General features: G+C 41.8%; 1 protein-coding gene across 2 annotated transcripts in view; it reads right to left on the bottom strand.

Moving 5' to 3' along the window:
* The window catches only part of LRRC8D (leucine rich repeat containing 8 VRAC subunit D), a 38,990-nt gene that overhangs the window by 13,399 nt on the left and 11,017 nt on the right, over positions 1–14,574 (bottom strand). The window contains exons 1-2 of one of the 2 annotated variants that reach the window (XM_029085452.1): positions 14,308–14,397; positions 6,743–6,752 (exon numbers count right to left, since the gene is read on the bottom strand). The exons of the other annotated variant lie outside the window; for it this stretch is intronic. Of the exons in view, the coding sequence (XP_028941285.1) occupies positions 6,743–6,752; positions 14,308–14,340 (43 nt within the window). The 5' untranslated portion in view covers positions 14,341–14,397. Of the gene's footprint in view, positions 1–6,742; positions 6,753–14,307; positions 14,398–14,574 lie in introns of those variants that run through there. 2 annotated transcript variants of the gene reach the window in all.

Genomic DNA, 14,574 nt, shown 5'->3' with positions numbered 1-14,574 from the left:
TATAACAAGCAAGCTTCCAGCTCTGCAAAAAGGTTCAGTAAGGCTCAGTTGTGTTGCCTGCCCCCTTTCACCAGCACCAACAGATCCATACAGCCTCCAATTTAAATATTTATATTATGATTTGACCCAAGTACTCCAGCTGGAATTGTAACCTCTGCACTGAGGGTTCTCCAGCAGGGAGTGGGGCAGACAACCCTTGCCCCTGAAGGCTTACAGTCTAAAAGTGATTATTTGTTAGGCAATGACAAGCATGTTTGTGGATATAAAATTCAAAGCAAAAAAACAAAACCCATCAGGCTTACAGAAAAAGTGGCATAGCAGCACAATTAAAAATATAATCAAACTTAACATTTTAATGCACTGCTATCTTTGAAAAGGCTTAACACTATGTCCAGATAAATCCGTTTACAGTTACAGCATTCCTATATAACTAGCTGTACTCCTTCCCACTGGTTTGAGGATGATGCTATCTCAAAAATAAAGCACTAAACATAACAGCTCTTGAAATCTACCTCTCCAGTAAAACAGACAATTAAGCTTTCCTTTCCAGTCAAATCTGCTTTAAAACAATGAAGCTTTCCTAGTATGTACTTCACTTCAGCTCAAATAAACAAAATAAAAATACAGAAAGGAGACATTTTATTCAATCTCATCTGTGGACAGATGCCACTCCTGCTCCAGCACTTCTCACCTTGCCACTATTACTACAGCCTTTCCCACACACTCTCAATAATGTTTTTGGCAGCCACCTTCACAGACATGCAGTCATGTACCACAGCACTATCTGTCTGACTTTTGTAGACAACGTGCTATCCTGCCTGGATGGCCAAATGGGGAAACTGGTCCAGAGGCAGCTTTTCGTACTCTGCAGACAGCTTCCCCTTTCCTCAGGTGCTCAACATTTCAACTTGTTTTGGTAAGTTACTCATCAGTTAAAGCAGCACAATAGCCACTCCTTAGCTGCTACCTAAATGAGAGTTGCCCTCTAACTGGAAGAAAACAAAACAGTCAGGTTTCGTTGTTGACATTGTTTCAATACACAGCCAAAACAGGTAATTTTCACATCCTCCAGCAAGCCACCATCAGGTCACCAGGAGTTTCTGTGCAAGCCTACGTAACCAGCAAGCCAAGTTCAGGATGCAGCACTAGCATCATACCAACCTAGGAGGAGTGGTCCTTTCCTTCCAAATCATCTTCTAGCCCCTTCCACCAGCATGCCAAGATTTCAAAAAACAGGTGAAATTAAAAGTCTGAGCTTGTGAAAATACATCATCACTGATTTCAGAGTCCTGGGGCTCTCATTGTACCTTCCACCGAGCATAATGCAAGGCTTTCAAAAAGAGATGCAAACCAGCCTTCCTTGCTGCCCTGGTGTCCTCTACAGAACAAGGTGGAGACTCAGGACTTGTCATAACACAAATTGTTCTTTAGCATAATTTCCAGCAGTATTTCTATAGGCACGTATGATGGACAGGGCATCACCTGTTTGCATACATGAATGTGGTGGTTTTGGCTGAAACAGAGTTAGTTTTCGTCACAGTAGCTGGTACGTGGTTATGTTTTGGATTTGTGCTGCACAACATGTTGATAATGCAGAGATGTTTTTGTTACTGCTGAGCAGCGCTTACACAGAGTCAAGGCCTGTTCTGCTTCTCACACCACCCTGCCAGCAAGTAGACTGGGGCTGCACAAGAAGTTGGGAGGGGACGCAGCTGGGACAGCTGACCCCAACTGACCACAGGGATATTCCATACCATATGATGACACCCTCAGCATATATAGCTGGGGGAAGAAGGAGGAATGGGAAGACACTTGGAGCAATGGCATTAGTCTTCCCAAGACACATGGTGGAGCCCTGCTCTCCTGGAGATGGCTGAACACCTGCCTGCTGATGAGAAGTAGCGAATGAAGTCCTTGTTTTGCTTTGCATGTGTGCACGGCTTTTGCTTCACCTATTAAACTGTCTATCTCAAGCCATGAGTCTTCTCACTTTTACCCTCCAGATTCTCTCCCCCATCCCACTGGGGGGGGGGGGGAAGGGGGGTGTGAGAGAGCAACTGCATGGTGTTTAATTGCCAGTTGGGGTTAAACCACAACAATGAAGCAGGAACAATGGAGCAAACATTGCTTTTGTCTTCTAAGCCTGCCAGAAAACACCAGCTCCAGTGCAGTGGTGGGAGACAGGACTACTGCAGTGTTCCTCTCCTACAGGCATGCAGAGACCTCCTCATACTCCTCTGACCAGGTGGCACGGCCCCATGGGCTTGCAAACACACCTCGCTTGAAATAGGGTAGCCTGGAAGCAACCTGCAACTATCAGAGGACAGCAAGGATTACTCGAGCTCTCAGCTTGCCTTTCAAATTGTTGACTCAACACAAAGCAAAAACAAAATGGCCACAAATTGCCCACACAGTGACCTGTATCGTGTCATAGCTGACTGCAAGTAATCTTCAATACACCAAATCTATTCATAAGTTTGACTGGCAACATTTTGACAAGAATCTACTCAAGAACGTTAGGACAACTAGCCAACTGCTTTATGTATATGTTCCCGTTATCTCATCTGCACACTTGGACTACTGCCTGTGCATGTGGGTGTACAGCAATAACATACATATGACTACATTCCCATAAATGGTCAGTTAAGAGTTTAAGATTTGTCCTGGCCAGACCAAAACATGAATGAAACCATTTAATTATGAAGTTTTGTAACAGCCTGCCTTTGACCAAGAATTTTGCATGCCAAATTATGCCTCGAGTACATTTCTTTTTTAAATAAGAAAAATATTACCAAGGCCTGGGACTCTATGATAGCTTTTGTTCCCTTTTAGGCTAAACAGCAATTCTATTCTCCATTTCAGGCTCCTTAAAGGCTAACAATAAGCCCCCTTTCTCTTAGATAGAAAACCACACAGTGACTTTGGATTAACAAAACTTAATTAAATTATTCATTTAAGCCTTCACTGGTTTAGTTTCCCAAGAACAGACTTGCTTTAGGAAGCCAAAGTGAAGGACCATTCTCTATCCCCATCACAAAGCTTGGGACATCCACACACAGCACCAACTGATCTTGTAGGACAGACCCAAAATGCTGACTTTAACAGGGCAGGTGATGTGGTACTGCTGTAAGCTGCAAGTTCTTGCACGTGGACACAGACGTGTCCATGTTCACAGTGAAGGGGCCCTGGATCACAGGCCTTTGCAGAAATATCAAAGTTGGACCCTTGCTCACCACACATAAGCAGGCATGACATGGCTGTTATTTTGGGTTTGAAGCCAAGAAAGGGAAGAGCCAGTACAACAGCTGGCTAGCAGTCAGACAGACATCATTCTCTAGGCTTGATGGAAAGCTGCAGCCTTGTCCCAAAATGGGGTGAATGGCTTACTGAGCTGCTTGCTCTGTTACGAGTGGCAGCCCAATTGCTGGGTTAAAACATTCTTCATATGACAGACCACTATGGCAATCCTGCTGCTGACTCATTAGGGGCATCCTCTCTCTGTCTCATCACGCCATGCATCAGATGCCACTACCTTTCACAATACTTGCATTGTATGCTCTATGCTCCTTGTGTAGCTCTCATCTCCTGGGTCTCGGCCAGAGTTCCTTCATATACAAACAACAACAACAACAAGTTATTTTTGAACAAAGATCTAGACTCTGCTAGCATTTAAATCTTTTATGCAATATAAATATCAATTTCCTACTCTATATCAAAGCTTTACTGCATTATGCATTGCATAGTCCTGTCTCAAAGATTACAGCCCAAAAATTCAGTTGAATTGCATCAGATTTCATACTGTATAACAAGGCAGAGTGTTTGAGGAAGACAAAGTTTCAAGCTTGACCAGTTATAAAAGGAAGAAACTTTAAGTCTATGCCGTGGGCTAGAAAGAGGAATAAATCTCCTTTTATCTTCTACATTAGCAACACTTTGACCACAGGAAAAGTCACAAAATAAAGACATCCTAAAAAAGTTTGCAAGTACTAGCAGTGTGTTGGAACTATTCCTTAATACATGACTCTATTTTCAAAAGTGATTTAACAAAGATATCATTGGAGGACATAAGTTTGCAGAAAATGCTGCTATTTCTATGTAGTAGTACAATTCACAAATAAAACCATTTTTCCCCAGTTATTAGAACTCTTCCTCAGGGAGCATAGCTGAGATTTCCACATACAGTTAATCTGGGGATAACATTTCTTAGTGCTCTGCATAAACTTACTAGCTGAAGCTGGCCATATTCATTGATACTTGCTTGTCAAATTAAGAGAAACGAGTTGCAATAAAGCTTTACTTCTACCCCTAAAGGGAGAAGACACAATTAGCTGTAAATGTTCCAGAAACAAACAAAACGAGTAATCATGAAGTGGCTTTAAAACAAAAACAAAACCCCCATAAAAAATTAAAACACTCATGGAGGTAAAGACCAACAGGTTTAGACTACAATATCTCAAGTTATATAAATAAGAGCAATAATGCTATTGTGACTCATTTATTAGGGAAACTTTACTGCCTTCAGCTAACAAAAAAAAAGTGTGATCATGGCACGCTTGAAATTATCCAGTTACATAAAATTACTTCTTGCTTCCAAGTTGCTGTTGTGAATAGCTGCAATTTGAACAGAGATCTGAATAAAGATCCTTCTACCTCACTGTAACACAGACTCAAAATGAAAGTTTATTAGTAATCAGTAAAAGCATAAACGGATTAATGTGAAAAATTCAAACTTTCCAGGTTAGACTTGCATTTAAGCTGTTTAATTAGAAGCCCTACACCTCTATAGTCCAAGGCAAAGGTCAGCAAGGAACAACTAACCAGGTTATGTCACCACAGCCAGCTACTATAGTCTTCTCCAGTTGTCCTTGAAGACAGCTGTCACTGTCAAAGCCACAGCATACTACAGGTCTGATTCTCCAACTCCTAGACAAGGTCCCCCTGCCAACTGTCACACCATCTGACCAACCGCCACAGGACAAACTATTTCTTCTTAGTAATTTAAGTCACTGAAAACCAACAGGATATAAAACTATAAATTACCACAACCATGTCAAAAACCAATATGGCCAAAGCATAGCAGCAAAGCACAGTTATTTCTCTATAGTTGAAAGCCAAGGGATTTCTAGTGTTTTCTTTCCTCTAATGCACAAAACCAAAATGCCAGCAGCATGTTCCTTGGTAGAAGCCCAAAGACCACTTTAAAGTCTCCACTTTCAAGATGTCTTAGACTACATAACTTATTTAATTACCTTCCCCTCCCCCCAAACAAAGTACAAAAGCAGCTTCAGTTTCCTCTATGATCCCCTTTGACTCTGAGAACTCCTGTGGGCAGACAAGACCACCAAGAGCTATTAATACAATTCATATTTGGCATTAACAGAACATCTTTAATTTATGATTTATAATTGCATTATAAAACACACATATATGCAACGTGTCTCACGGATCAAGCCATCTTTCCACAGTTAGCAAATGATGCAATTTATTCAGTCATCACAGTTCAGATAAGACCAGTGACACTGTAAGACATCACACAAGCAATACAATAGCATGTATTGAAGAACTACTGAAAACTCGTTTAACAAATCCATCTCAAAAAAAAAAATCCCACAGGAGCCTTTTGCTGTGTTTCAGACTCAGCATTCAAAAATACTTAGCTTTTTCTACAACAAAACATTTAACTTGTGTTGGAATGACTGCACACAGGGAAAAATACAGCATTTATACAAGAGCCACAAAATATCACACTTATGAACTGTGCTTCTTGATGCAGCTCTTAAGAACTAATTCAATAACATCTATGGCTTTAACACTGTATTTTCCTCTGTTCAAAGGTCCAGTATCCCTACTTGATGCTTTGCCAGATTAGTGCTATATTAAGCTAGACAGGCAGCCCAGAGAGGTTAAGACTGAGCTGTTACTTTTATCCTTGCACAGAGCTTCAAAGGAATTCCACTCACTAGTCCCATCACTGAGCCACAAATGGCATGCCACAAAACAACCATTCCCACCTACAAGGACAGAGATGCTAAAATGCTTGATCTTCTGCATTTCTTCAAGTTTTAAAACTTTTATTGTCATTACCATTCTTCTGATGTTCTTGTTTTAAGACTCTCCTCCCTCTCTTTGCAATTCTGTAGATTCCTTTCCACCAAGACTCTGGGATAGTGCAAAGACACGAGGCACATCCAGGGGCTGACTGGTTTTCTTTGAGTATATACATGCATTTCTGTGTGGACACAGGCAGCGACAAACACAGAAGAGCAATCTGTTCTTCAAGTGACATTTCAGGAGCATACTGAGGTAGACACTGCTAGCAAGGCTGAGCAGCTACTCCCAGTGCTTGGAGACCATGAAAGGGAAGAAACTGAAACAGCCCTCACAGCTATTATGCCTGTACCTCTACCTCCCCATCAATAATTTCTGTCCATTGCATCTACCAGATACAATTATGCACAAATAAAGTTGTGGGTGTGCCTGTGTGGCCTGCACAAAACCTTGTCAGGAAAGAAAGAAAAAGAGGAAAAAAAAAGTAATTAAGACTGAAACATTTGTAACTCTCAGCTTAAGAGTAGAGAGAGCTTTCTCCAAAACAAGTGTCAGGAGGTAGTTAATAAAAAAAACTGGAGATCTTTGCTTGACAAAAAACACAGCTAGGCCTTCTTCCTTCCACATCTTAAAACATTCTTGCTCCATTCCATTCCTCTCTCCATTCTGAAGACATCAATCCTCAAATAAAGACCATGCATTGTCTCTGCAGATCAATTACCTGACATGCAATGGAGGGACACTGTACAAGTATAATCACTGAAAAGCCGAATGCTCAAAACCACCCTGTTACTCTGATCCATGTATATTCTGTATGTAGATCAGCATGTATGCCCTGCAATCAGAGGCACAATGACACGTTTTAGCATGCGTTCTCCCTTTATCAACACCTTCCCTTCGTACACACACCCTCAGTGTTCCTTCAGCCAGCACTACACTCCTTCTTATATTAAATTTAGAAACAGCCCTCTGAATCACCAGTTCCTGTTGTTGAAAGAAGCTAGAAATAGACGCTACAGCAAAAGAAGTTTCCTAGTAAACAATTATAGAATAATCTGCCCACTACATTAGACCCCATTGTTACAAAATGTTTTTAAACACTAGAACAAGAGGTTTTATAGGTTTACATGAAACAAAATAATTTCATTCCCTGAGGCGTCCAATCCTTCCTAGAATCATATTAATTCTTACCTATAATGGTATCATGCAGCAGTGAGTTCCATCAGTTAACTATCCATTATAGAAAGAGGAAAAAACAGAAACACCCCTCAAATGTTGCTTATAAACTCATTGCTTTGAGCCTCCCACTGTACTTAGTCCATTCCATTCTACTTTTCCTTGACACTTCTTCAGATGCACCTTCAAGAAGAAGAGCAGAAAGATCGGACCTACTACTTTGTAAGAGAAGAGCAGCACAAAGATTCCAAAACTAGTTATATGCAAGAAAGATCAGCTCCAGAGGAGAGCACAGTTCAGACAGCGGTGCACACAACCTAATCCGCCCTGCGTAGAGGAATGACTTCCTAGCATAGGCAGAGTGGAAATGCACTCATGTTTCCCAGTTCAAGTCCATGAGGAACCATATGCATGGTTAGGAAACTCTTGGCAACCACCTGCGGACTCCAGCTTCTTCCGTTCCTCTCAAAATATGTAACAGAGGAACTACATATCTCAGGCCAAGAGGCACCATCCATGCATATGCCTCACATGTATGTATGTATATACATAATATATACACACAATATATACCTTCTATCAAAGAGGCCAGCTGGTTAGACATGGACCAGTTAGAACGAGTCCAGAGGAGGCCATGAGGACAATCGGAGAGCTGGAGCACCTCTGCTGTGAGGACAGGCTGAGAGAGCTGGGGCTGTTCAGCCTGGAAAAGAGAAGGCTCTGGGGAGATCTTACAGCTGCCTTCCAGTACCTGAAGGGACTACCAGAAAGCTGGGGAGGGACTTTTCATAAGGGCAGTTAATGACACAACAAGGGGAAATGGGTTTAAGCTGAAAGAGGGTAGGTTTAGATTAGATACTAGGAAGAAATTCTTCACTGTGAAGGTGGTGAGACACTGGAACAGGTTGCCCAGAGAAGCTGTGGATGCCCCCTCCCTGGAGGTGTTCAAGGCCAGGCTGGATGAGGCTTTGAGCAGCCTGGTCTAGTGGAAGGTGTCCCTGTTCATGGCAGGGGGGTTGGAACTGGATAATCTTTAAGGTCCTTTCCAACCCAAACCATTCTATGATTCTATATGAGGAACATTTTATTTTGCAGGTTTGTATAGTCCCATCTATGAATTACTGAAGCCAGGTAGGGACACCACAGACTACTATACCAAATTATTCCTGTGTTTAGCCCAGAAGACTACATGTAGCTGTAAGCCAAGCCTTTGTTTGCCTAAGATAACACTTCCAGAAAAGCTTTCAGCCCTGGGAATATTTTGGGTGGAATCCACCACTTTGTCATTTATTTGTTCCAGCGCTTATGTTCTCTCACCATTACAAATGCATATCTTATTTCCAATTGCCTGATTTCAGCTCCCAGCCATCAGTTCTGCGTTACGCCTATTTCTGTCCGCCTTTTAGCCTCCAGTGTGCTCTCTCTCAGAAGGTACTTCCCGACTATTATCAAGTCACCCCATTAATCTACCACGAAACAACAGACCCAGGAAGAGAATGAGCTTTTCCACTTTCTTTGTGGTACCTGAATACCACTCAGCCTTCAAGTATCTCCTCTGACTCTTTTCTGAGCTCATGCCTGTTTTCAAGGGGCTGCTCACAACCCCAGAATCATACACAATTCACCTTCTTTTGTCCATTGCCCCTCCTACTTATACAGCCAAACTTACACACCTCTACTGTCCTGCAAGAAGGCAGTCATGCCCAGTTGTTTATTCACTGTATCCCCAAGTAGTCTTCTCTCCAAGCTCCTATTCTGTCACTATATTGAAGTACAATGCCTGCAGGCCCCATGATCTTGCATCAGACTATATTAAAATGCACTTTTGATTGAGGCAGCTCACCAGGATACCCAGATTAGTCTGTACAAGCTGCCTTGTCCTCACTTACCATGATGCCTAGCATGATATGGCCTGCCAACTGTATCAGTATAGACCCTGTCCTTGTCTCCAGATGCTTGATTGAAAGGTTCAATGGAATCTGGCTATATCTCAATCCTAAAAACAGATTTCTAGAAGCATTCCCATTTGATAATGATTCACCACCAATGACTAACTTTTAAACATCAGTTAGTCAGTTCTTAAATTGTTTACTTTTGCAATACCACATAGCACTAACATGTCAGGACAGGAGTCCCAAAGGGGTATGTCAAAGTCCTAATCAACTACCTCTGCTGTTGCCAAAAAAGGGAACTACAGGCAGGAGCTAGGGAGCAGTACAGGACTGCAAGGTCCCCTGCCCTGGCATCAGATGCCTTTTGAAGACATAGCTTTACTACATCTCATGCATCCCCCTCTCAAGTAAAACTTAAGTTTCCAGCATGTCACCATGTTTGCTAGGACACATTTCCCTTGAAGTGATACAGGCTGACATTAGTCTGTCTGATGTTTTATCAACTGAATATTGCACTAGCTTTTCCAATATTTTGATGAGGACTGATGTCAAGCTAGCTGGAATATGCTTAAATCTGTCACCCACTCTTCCCCTCTCTACTCCAGCACAGTTAATTTTAATAACCTCAATACCAATAGTTATTAAAAACTGTCTACAGGGCTGCAGACTTTTCAACCAGTTCTTTAAAACAATCAAGTCATAATGCTGCTGATTTACATATCTCTGTCCCTAGAAGGTAATAAATCTTTTTTCATTAAGAGGGGTTTAATTCTCTGTTGAAATGGCATTCGTGGTATCACATTCTGCACCTTCCCAAATATGGAACAGTACTAACAAATATTTCTACTTTTCTTGCATGAGCTACTTTATTATCTCCATCTAGTAACTGGAATTATTTGTTTCCCAACATACTTCAGCTGTAGAAAATATGCCGAGTTAATTCTCTAACTTACTTCCTAACTTCTAATGTGTGCTAATTCTCATGTATCCATTGTCCCCTTACTGTAGTTTGCTCTGAAATTTCTAGATGTGTCCTGAAGCCAGAGTGCTGTTAGTGTAGTAGTTGTCTTTTTTCTTTAAACCAGAATTTCAGCTTTTGAGCTATTTAGCACCTTCTTATAGAGACGTTTTCCTTTCACATTTTTCTTCCTACAATAACATCAAGTTATCCACAAAGACAAATATGCTCTTTTGAAGCATTAAGTATAATTTCTTTGAGGCTGCTCTCTGTTTGTCTATCCTGTACATAACTGGGTCACACTGGATGGTCCCATGGCAACCACCAAAGTCCACAGTAGCTGAAGGGGTGAAACAAGAGCTGACCTGCAATGGGCTGAATTTCCAAGGCATTGAACACCTTCCCATGACGCCAACAGGATGTTCAGCACCTCAGAAGCAACAAAACAAAACAGAGCGCATAAAGGGAAACAAACCTGTATGTTTGCTGATTAGCCATTTTGGACGTCTCCAAAAAGAATCTTAAAAAAATGTCTGTATTAATTTCTCCTGTTCCTTATCTGTAAAGGTAAGGCATTTACAAAGTCACTAATTTGGTGAGTCAACCAGACTGAACAACGAACACATTCAGGCTCCCCCTCATCAGCCTAAGCTCACTCAGGTTAACAGCTTCTGCATGCTACCAGCCATCTGCTGCTTGTTTGATGAACAAGGCAAAATGAACTGACCTCAGTCCTATCCCTGTATTGCACTACCATAGAAACTGCAGTGCTCCTCAGCAGTCTTAAGCAGAGAAGAAAGGCAGCACAAAGCACACACACTCTTGAGTGTCAACACAACATTCCTTATCTGCCTAAGGTGAATTAATCTCCACTACCTGCATTCGCACATGCAGTCGATTAAACTTTAGTACAGAATCAGTCCTTAGCCTCTAGGACCAAGTCTTCCACAGAGCAATAAAACTTAATGTATTCAGCAAGAAAACCGCAACATTTGGTTTTGTAATTGCCACAATAGTAAGAAAAACACTCAGAATTTTCCCAGTTTTACAACTTTATTTAAATAAATATGCTAACTATTCATACACAGTGATGTGTTAAATATCCTAGAAGCATGGTGGTAGCAGTCTACAGATGTAGTTCTGCAGTTCAACACACATGACATTCTTCCACATAATCAGGAGTCCCACATGGCTCCTGAAGCACATACTTGCATGCATTTAGTTAGAGTAGAAATTCCTTATGATGTTTAGCAAAGGTGTAAATTCAGTAGCTGAAAAGGAAATAACCTGGGTTCTCACTGTACATCAGCCAGTGCAACTTATTTTACACAACCAAAAATGACTAAAATACATACAGTAGTTCAGTCATTCCTCTTATTAAATCAGCAAAATAGGAAGGAAAATGAAGGAGTCGGGGAAAAGACTGTAGCAGTACATTAAAGAGCAAAATGCAGAGACCTTCCCATACCCTCTGCAACAAATTCCCCCTAAACTAGGCAGCAAATATTCAAAACCACCAGTCTGCACAGACAGTTCAGTCTGAAGTGTACACTCCCTGTGCTGGATTCCTCTGTCCCCTCCTCTCAGGCTTGAGGTAAACATAACTATGCAGGTTGCCAAAAGCCTCAGATACTAACACACTCAGCCTTTTTCTACTACCCAGATTGTGCCAAAGTTCTCTGTTTCATACACAGTGCCAAAGTTCTCTGCTTCAAACACATATCTAAAAAAGCTTTGCACGGGATGGGAAGAATCGCAGTTTGGGCTGGAAGTCCAGGATTTGCTGGACAGGCTTGTACTCCTGTAACTTATTCCATCCTCCTCCCCATCAGCTTAGAAAAATCTCACAAGAAAGCAGTTTTACCCACCTAAGGGGTGCATTGCATTCACCATAAAAGATTAACCATGTGAACTAGAAGTTTCTACTGAAAATCTCAACAATCACACAGTTAATGACACCTTTAAGATGCCATAGCAGTGTTTCAAAGGTCTACTGCAAAGACTAAAGTCAGTTCACATTCCTCTCATAATTTCTGCTTAAGGTTAGCAGAGTCTGAAGGAGTTGCTGGAATATTAAATTCAGATGAAAGCACAGAGTGACTTTAAAATACAAGTGCTATTCCTGACTAGTAATACATCTGTCTCTACAGAAACCCTCCCAAATCCTTAAGAACAGCCATCCCATATAACATAATCCACTTTGAGGCTTTGTCTGCATAAGGCACTTTGGATTACTTCTTAAGAGACAAAAACCATACAAATTAAAAAACCGATTGATTAAACTGCTTAAGACTCTCTTCAGACACTCTTCCAGAATCAGAATGACTCTCAGTTATTCTGCCTCAGAGATGTAGGGCAGTTGAAGGAATTTGATTTAAATTCACACCTTCAGCTGACTCAAATAATTTCTCAATGGCATGTGAAAACAAGCCCTTAACTCCAGAACCACAAACAGGATTTACTCAGGAGTAACTGTCCAAAATATCTCCCTCGGGAAACAGGCCCAGACAACACAACACTTCAGGATGCTGGTTCAACACCAAACCATTCTAAGAAGAACACAAGAAACCACACAATCAGAAAAGCTTGAATTCTGGTAAATAAATTCATGACTGTGTATTTGCCAGGTTTGTTTTAGAGAAGCATTTCCAACAGGAACCTAACCTCAGTTTGAAAAGCCTCTTATTCTGACACAATTTTCCAAGACTCCTCTCCATTCCCTCCCCTTTCTCTGCAAGCTGCATCCCCCAGCTGCTCTTTCCCAAACCCCAGCCTGCCACCCCGACAGCTGACACATGGCACAATCCAACACAAAACGTGACAGCCCCTCGTTGCAAGTTTTCAAGCATCACCTGAATACAACACAAAGCAGCATAGAACAGCAATTGCAGGTTCAGATCCAGCAGAGAGGTGCCCTGACTTCAGATGCTCCCTCCTCCACAGCTAGGCTCTCCTTGTTTTTTCCTGGGGATACATTTTCAGATCAGAGCCAGAGCCCGCTGCAGATATAGATCAGCTTTGCTCATCGCACAGTTCTCTGTCACTGACAAAAAAATAGCTCTGGAGGGAGAGGAGGAGGTTTTCAGCTGCCTTCTCTGGCCCTCTCCTTCCAGCTTTTATACCGTGCAATAAGGGAGAAGCCATTTTCTCTTGATGGCAGAGTAACTGTTTTCTTACTCTATGGAGCCAGTAATTCCCCAGATCTGCCTTTAAAACAAATTTAATAGTAGCCACAATGTTCCAGCAGCATCTTTGACAACATGATCACCAGGCTTTTCATGGAAGAGCTGAAAGAAGCTGGCACCTTACTTATTTCCTTACCGAGGGCAGCCCAGAGAAGCAACTGGAGCCAAACAGGAGTGGTCCGGATAGATGCTTCTACTAGGTACCACTGGTACTCTATAGGGCTCAAGAGAACCATAGGAGAGGGACATTTTCCTAGATAGGATCAAAAATAGATGGCTTTAAGACGGCTGGAAAGCATGTAATATACTATTCTTCAATTGTCTCATAAATAGTGGCTTTACTCTTCCTGAAACATTGATCGACATTTGATCCTGTTATGAACAATTCCAAGGCCTTCCCCACAGAGCATCTAAGCTGCATCACATTAAAGCTGTTCCTTTCTCCTTGCCTCTAGCATATTCCTAACACGTAAACAACTCTGCTGTGCACACAAGCAAAGGCACAGCTAGCTAGTGAAAGCTGCAGCACTAAGGGCACCATAGGAACCCATCCAATCTTTATAACAAATTATTTTCACAGGGCACTGTATTTATTAACTAGAAGCCAACTGCTATTAATGCAAATGTACACGTGAAAAATTATACCATTAGAAAAGCTGAAAGAATATTACAAGGTATTTTTCATGGACAGTCATGTTTTACAGCCTTTGCTACCCCCATAGCCCAAACATACAAGAGAAGTCGGTCTGAATGATGGAAGAATTGTGACGAGACTAGGAGAAAGGCAACTGTCAAAATCCAAGCAGGCTTACTGTCTGAGGAGTGACACCACATGACAAGTAATGTTCTTGTGGCCAAGCCTGAAAACCTACAGGGACTATCTGCAGTTCAGCTTAAAAAAAAACCAAAATACCCCCAAACAAACAAACAAACAAAAAAAACCCCAACAAAACAATCTCAATTCTGGCCTATTCAGTAGTGATGTAATTAGCAGAAGATACAATGTTACAAACATTTATTGCAAAGATTTAGCATATTTTCTGTATGCTAACCCTTGCTTTACAGGCTTTGGACCAAGCATACCAGGTGAGCTGTCCTGATGAGCCCTGCTCCTTGGGGCAAGTTTCAGCAGCCAGACCCACCCACTCTGCGATGGAATCCCCTTACAGCACCATTGCTCAACCCACAGAACTCTCCCCACAGGCAAGTCTGCAACTAGGAAAAACCAAGGTCTGGAGGAAACACAGGTCATCGCTGACCCCTATCTCATCCGTTCAGGGGTTCTGCAGTGATCCCACAGGAAAAGCAAATGTCA

This window comes from Antrostomus carolinensis, unplaced genomic scaffold (assembly GCF_000700745.2).
Source record: "Antrostomus carolinensis isolate BGI_N321 unplaced genomic scaffold, ASM70074v2 scaffold25216, whole genome shotgun sequence".
Classification (NCBI taxonomy): domain Eukaryota; kingdom Metazoa; phylum Chordata; class Aves; order Caprimulgiformes; family Caprimulgidae; genus Antrostomus; species Antrostomus carolinensis.
Note: the sequence above shows the minus strand (reverse complement) of the source record. Positions and strands in the feature narration are given on the sequence as shown.